General features: G+C 49.4%; 1 protein-coding gene across 7 annotated transcripts in view; it reads right to left on the bottom strand.

The window, feature by feature from the left end:
• Positions 1-639: 639 nt before the first annotated feature.
• ZIC4 (Zic family member 4) overlaps positions 640-6,340 on the bottom strand; it is a 27,460-nt gene continuing 21,759 nt past the window's right edge. For all 7 annotated transcript variants that reach the window (XM_019439009.2, XM_019439034.2, XM_019439003.2 and 4 more), the window contains 2 exons: positions 5,568-5,886; positions 640-3,484 (listed from right to left, as the gene is read on the bottom strand). In XM_019439009.2, coding sequence (XP_019294554.1) covers position 3,484; positions 5,568-5,886 — 320 coding nt within the window. In that variant the 3' untranslated portion in view covers positions 640-3,483. The remainder of the gene's footprint in view (positions 3,485-5,567; positions 5,887-6,340) is intronic.

The raw sequence follows: 6,340 nt of genomic DNA, 5'->3' as shown, positions 1-6,340 counted from the left end.
GGCAGGACCAAATAGGGCTTCCGCACTCGAAGCTACAGCCCACTGAAGATCCCGGTCAGGACCCAGGAAAGAGTCGCTGTGGGCTCTAGCCAGTCTAACGGCTTGGCCTTTCGCAGCTCTCTGAAGGGAGTCGAGAGGTCTGAGCTCCCGCCACTTCGGGAGGGAGTGGGATCCAGCTAGGAAGACTCCTGCGGGCAACTGTGCCCGAGGTACCCCATCAGGACGTAGGCAGGGCTTGAAGCCAGCTCACTCTCGCTTGTTCTTTGCCTGTTTTTATTCCCGATGACTACTGGGCTCTTGTCTGGGAAGTGAAAAGTGGTTTGTGAAAGGGTGCGACTTGTCCCAGCGGTGGGAAGGCTACCTTTCCAGGAAGCCATTGAGAGCATCGTTTTACCTTTCCGTCTTCTGTGACGGAAATTGGTTGGGGAGTGCCAGTGTCAGTGGGATGAAATTGGGGACGGAGAAGGCCTCCTTCACAAAGGCCACTTTGGTGGGGCCCTTCCGTTTTGCTGTCCTGAACCACTAGGCTTCCGAGGTGTTTCTGTAAAGCCCTGAGGGAGAGGCAGGGAAAAGGACTGGAGGCTTCAGGAGGGCCCCAATTCTCTCCCTGGATGATGAAATAATAACAGGACACTCGAATTCAAAAGAGGAAGGGAAACGTCACAACATTTATTACCAAAGAAAGTAGCAAAATGGAGCTGCATGTACACAACGCTCTTTGGAGGGAAAGAGAATCACAGATTTTAATCCATTTTTACATATTTACAGCAAGATGAAGCCACAGCTTTCGACTATGTTTTTTCATTCAACAATCACTTTCAATCAAATACATAACAACTTTTATTTTTCTTTCAGGTTAGTTCATAATTTAAGGATCTAAGGGGGAGAGATGATAAATCACAAACAGTGTGGGTAGAGATGTACCAAATAGTATAAGGTTTCAGTCAGGCTTCTTGTGTGTGTGTGCGTGCGTGTGTGTGTGTGTGTGTGTGTGTGAATTTATGATTACAAAACATTTGCCTGTCTGTATAATTCACATTCATTGCAATCATTACATTTCCCATAAATTAGTGATATAAACAAACATATGGGGACTTCCAGTAAACAAATAAAAATCAATATAAGAGACAACATTTTGCAGCAACTATAATAACAGCATGGGTTACAGCTTGGGGAAACTTCTTTACAAATCATTTATTCAGCACACACAGAGTAGGGAGGCCAGTACATCCTTATGTATGTAAACCACCTTTAAAACCACATCGGGAGGTTTGGGGAAAGCTGGACAGGGTGAAATTTTCTTTCCTGGGCACAATATTAAATGAAGAACTGCATATGTGGATGGGAGGAGGGTATTTGCATGCACTTTGGGGACACTATCTTGTAAACTGAACTTTCTGAACTCCAATTGCCAAGACTCTGAAGAAAACAGGAAATGATAAAAATGTCTCTCCTTCAAGCCACTCTACTTTCTATTAATGGCAAAAAGGGCTTGCTGATTGCTGCTAGTGGGAAGAAACACACAATGGGTCTATTTTTAGAAGAGATTGTCTTTGAAGGAGCAGAAAATATTAACAATTGCTTGGCTGCAGTCAAAGGTTCCAAGCATCCTTGGCAAGAACATTGGGAGTTTGAGGGGTCCCCAAAGGAGGTTCATCCAAGTGACCTGACTGGGACTGATGAGTGCAGGCCAGTACAGAGAGAAGTGGACACACAGTTGGTGCTTGGGGTATGTACCCTCTGCCTACACCTCCTCTGCATTCTTTCCCCCATGTCCCAGAGCCTCTGCAAAAGGCCCCTCAACATCTGTGCGCCTCCACAGACCTTGGGCCTGATGTCTCTGTGTTGCTTTTGTTTTTTCCTTAGCAGGACTGAGTCCTAAAGTTATCAGTTAGTGTACTGTGCATGTATTTTTTTTTTTAAGAAGTTTGATTTTATCTCTTTAGAAACGGTTTGAAACTAACGGGGCAGAGGGAGTTTGACAGAGAGGAGAACAAATCGCTGACAAAGAACCTTTTACGTTTCATCAGCGTTGTTAGGACGACAAGCAGGAATGTCTCAGATAATAACTCCCACTTCAAAGATTTCTCAGCTCAATAGAAAGCGGACCATCCTTTTTATTCAACCACAAGGACTGGCACTAAAGAAGACTCTACTGTTTGATTTTTTTTTTCACCGTGTTTATTTTTCCCCTATTCACTGGGGTACTTGGATAAAATAAACAACAAGACAATTAAGGGAACATGGACTTCTAACTTTCCTGCCATCTTCCCTATCCCCTTGGCCTTGGGCTCTTGAGTTCATGCCCAGGGCCAGCCTAGGCCTGATGGGTATCCTATGCCCCACACTAGGGAGAAACAATATGGGGGCCTGCAAGAGACCTCTGGGATAGAGGGGGCAGAATGGGTTGATCTGGGGACCAGAGTGGTAATGTCCCAAAGGCACAGTTTGAACTCCTTAGATTCATCCAGTGTGTCCCCTCTACAAGTCCCTTTCAAATTCAGGCCTCTACCCTGCTCAAGTGGCAGAGAGGCGTTTTGCACAAAATCGAGCTGGGGATGCTCATTTGTTAAGCTTCTGAGGTTGCCCTAAAGTTATTTACTCTTGACCCTGGAGCTTCTTTGGGGGCGCAGTCAAGGTGCACGGAGTCCGGCTCCTCCTTTCCTGAATGCGTCCCTGGCATCAAAATGCTCCCTCCCCACAGGAGTGTAGGGTGAACCCCTAAACGCGGGCGACGCTGGTTCCAAAGAGGAAGTATATACTGGAGAACGTAGTGACAGTATTAAATGGCGTGAAAGCAAAGGTCAGCGCAAATGTATCTTAATAGAGTGTCTGCAGTGAAGTGTGCCGCCTTTGAAGCGGCCGCTCCCCGCGCGCATTTCCATGGCGAGCCTAACGCGGCATGCTGATGCACCGTCAAACTCACACTTTCAACCCCAAAACCCGACTCTTTGAACAACCCGAGCTTGATTAGACCTTTCTCCTTTTCTTTCCCCTCTTACAAACCATTTCCTCGCCTTTAGAAACTCGCCATCAAACCCAAATGCGCCCTCTGATCACCGCAGAAAGCAGAAACAAAGGGGGCTGAGCGGCGATTCAAGCGGCCCTTTTCTTCCCTCACATTATTATCCATTTTTATTATGATCGGGAACAAGTGCCCATTCGCGTGGGTTTTGTTTACCGGAAATTAAATGAAAATGATTTAGTCCGCGTCAAACAAAAATATATACTTGTATACACAAGAAAAAAGGCCTGTTAGACGTAAATATTATGTCCTTAATGAAAAGCCTGGACGGGCTCCAGGCTCGGCCTTTCAGGATTTCAGTGCAACTTGCCCATTGCCATAGAAATCCTAACTTACCATGAAGATGCACCGTGGCGAAGAAACATTGCTTTGTGCGCGGACCCTTTGATGTCGCAGGCGCTAGATGCGGGCGCTCAGCTGCGTTGGGCGAGATTACCTTGCGAGCAACGCGGTGGACATCTGTAACAAGCAAATGAAAAATTAAAGGCTATTAGGGGCCGACCAAGCATTTTTATTTTATTTCACTATTTTGGATGGGAGTGGAAGGCAAACAGGGGCCTAGAAACAGAAGAGAAAGGAATGAGTCCGATTTGTAGAGGGAAGAATTTTTAAACGTCAGAAGAAGCAAGTTCTGCAGATGCCCTCTCCACCTTGGCGGTGGGGCGGGTGTTTCCCCGATGGGAACGAGTCGTTTGCTGCAGGCCGCCGGCCCTTGGCCAGGCGGCCTCTGGACTCCATTGTACGGGTGAGAGGAGTGGGGGGAGGGGATTGCGGGGCCACTTCCACAAGAATGGATTCACTAAGTGTGTGTTTGGAAGATTCTGGTTTTTTTTTGAGAGGTACTGAAAACACTCCCATTCCAGTTAGGACATTGTTTATCTGATGAAATTGTGAGGCTGCAGGGCAGGAGTGAGAATTGTCTAATAGTGTCTGAAGGGGAGACTGTAGAAGAAAACCCAGCAGAGTTGCAGGGCCAGGACTTGTTGGGCAGTCTAGCGGGCTCCCCCTAGGTGGGACTACCAGAGCGTCCATCTTCCAATTCTTAGGGGATTGGGATAGGTCTACCAAAGCTTTTTCACCCTTCTTTTTTCTTTCTAACCCCCTCCCTCATGTTAGCAAGGATTTGGGGGCAGCCCCATCCTCCCTGCAGAGGGTGGGAGACTGGGCAACAGGCCTTGATTCCTCCCCTCCTTGGCAACAATTGCAGACTTTCCTCTCCTCTGCCCCCAACATCTGGTTCTTTATCTGGGGACCAAGTCCCCAGAATATCGAATACTCATTCGATCTAGGCCCATTGGGTATTTGCCTTTAAAACATTTATTATTGAAGTTAATCTCTCTTGTCCTCCCCCCCCCACACCTTTTAAAAAATAAGACGAACAATTGTATGATTTTTTACAAAGATTATCCCAGAATTGATGAGATTCATCCAGGCACTGTTCCCTAGGCCAGATCCCTTCACTGTGGAGGCCTTGGCCTAGTGACGTCATTGGCCCACTCTGCACCCCCAATGCCAAAGCACCCACAAGACTTCAAAGGTAGCTCTTCTACAAGGGTAGTGGGGTGGGGAGAGGGTGATTGTTCCCAGGAGGCTTCAGAGCATTGAATCCTAAAGCCCCTCTAGCACTCCTTTGTCTGCATTTTCGGTTGTTAGGACTCACACCTTATCCCAGAGGTAGAAGTATAGGGAGCAGATATTTCTGGGTGCTTGGGCCAGCTCTTGGGAGAATGGCATGTGATCCACAGGGGTAGGTGCTTAAACTTCTCTCCCTTTTAACTCCTTTGTATAAGTAGTTGGAAATTTTGGGACCTGGGACTTGTGCATTTTTGTTTGAGAGGATAGCTGAAGGAGGAGAGAATGTAGGGAGGCAGAAGTAGAAGGAAATAGGCACGATAATGGCTCAGGGATTCCCTCTGCCACCTTCTGCTATTGGAACTTTCGAGGAGGCTCCCAATGGAAGCTGGGAAGGGAGTCCCGGTGGCAGTCCCAGCAGCCCAGGCCTCGAGGAAAACATTTCACATTCTGTGAACCACGAGAGGACTTTGTGGTCTTAATTTCACCGCCTGCAGCTGCCAAGTTCGCACATAAACTCTCCTAATGTGTATTTTTTTTTCTTTCGTCTGTCTCTTTCTGTACTTTCTCCACCCAAACACTGGTGTCACGCTACTCAGTCGTGAAGGCGTCGATGGGGGTGGGTGGAGGGTGCTGGGTGTGATTGCGGAATAAATATGGGAACCATATTTATATTTTAAAATAATGGATATTATATTAGCATATTCAATGAGCTCTAACAACTTTTAGCGGTTACCTTCCTCCCTCTCTCCCTCCTTCCCTTCCATCCTTTCTTCCTTCCTCACCCTCTCTTCAAGACTCAGTAACCCCGCCTAGACAAGCAGTCAGTGTACCGGAAGCGGCAACCAGAGCAGCAGCGCTAAAACCGGAGGCGGTGGCGGCAGCGGCAGCGGCGGGACCAGGTGGTGGCTGGGGCTTTGGGGGTGCGGCGGGGGCGGTTGCGGAGGGGCCCGCGCCTTGACACACGTACCATTCACTCAGGTCGGCGCCACGCGCCGCCACCGCCGCCGAGGAGGCCACCGGCGGGTCGCGGCCGAAGTCCGATGAGGGCGACACCAGGGCAGACGGCGTGGCTGAGTCGTAGCCAGAGCTAGGCGGCGGCGGCGAGCGCCCATGCACCTTCATGTGCTTACGCAGAGAACTGGGGTGCGTGTAGCACTTGTCGCAGCCGCGCACTTTGCACGTGTATGGCTTGTCGCTCGTGTGCACGTGCGAGTGCTTCTTGCGGTCGCTGCTGTTGGCGAAGCGCCGCTCGCAGCCCTCGAACTCGCACCTGAAGGGCTTCTCCCCTGGTGGAGGCAACGCAGAGACATTAGTGCGCGTGGGTCGTGGTCCCAGTTTGGCCTCACCACCCTTCTCAATTTCTCTGTCATTTTTAGAAAAAGACCCACAGAAGATTTTCATAAACCTTCTTTCCTTTTGGCCTCTCAGGACTAGCACCCCCTTCGCCCGCTCAGAGCGCGCCCCGAGCTTCCTCCAGCACGCCGTCACCCCTCCCCCTCTCCCGCCCGGGCCGGAGCGGGGGGCGGGGGAGGGTACGGAGGAGGAGCGATGAAGACTCCATCTTTGTCGAGTTTCCATCCTGATCCACTCTGGTTGTTTTCCTCCAAATTTTCTCCACTCGGAACCAGAAGTATCTTTGCCCGAGAATAGAGTTGACCGAGGAGCTAGCGTCCGTTTGCTTTAAAATTGCTGTTCTAGCCAAACGTTTGTATTCCTCCCACCACCCCCACACACACCCCC

This window comes from Panthera pardus, unplaced genomic scaffold (assembly GCF_024362965.1).
Source record: "Panthera pardus isolate Hobbes unplaced genomic scaffold, ASM2436296v1 HiC_scaffold_16, whole genome shotgun sequence".
Lineage (NCBI taxonomy): Eukaryota > Metazoa > Chordata > Mammalia > Carnivora > Felidae > Panthera > Panthera pardus.
The sequence above is the reverse complement of the archived record's forward strand: the minus strand, read 5'-3'. Positions and strand labels throughout refer to the sequence as shown.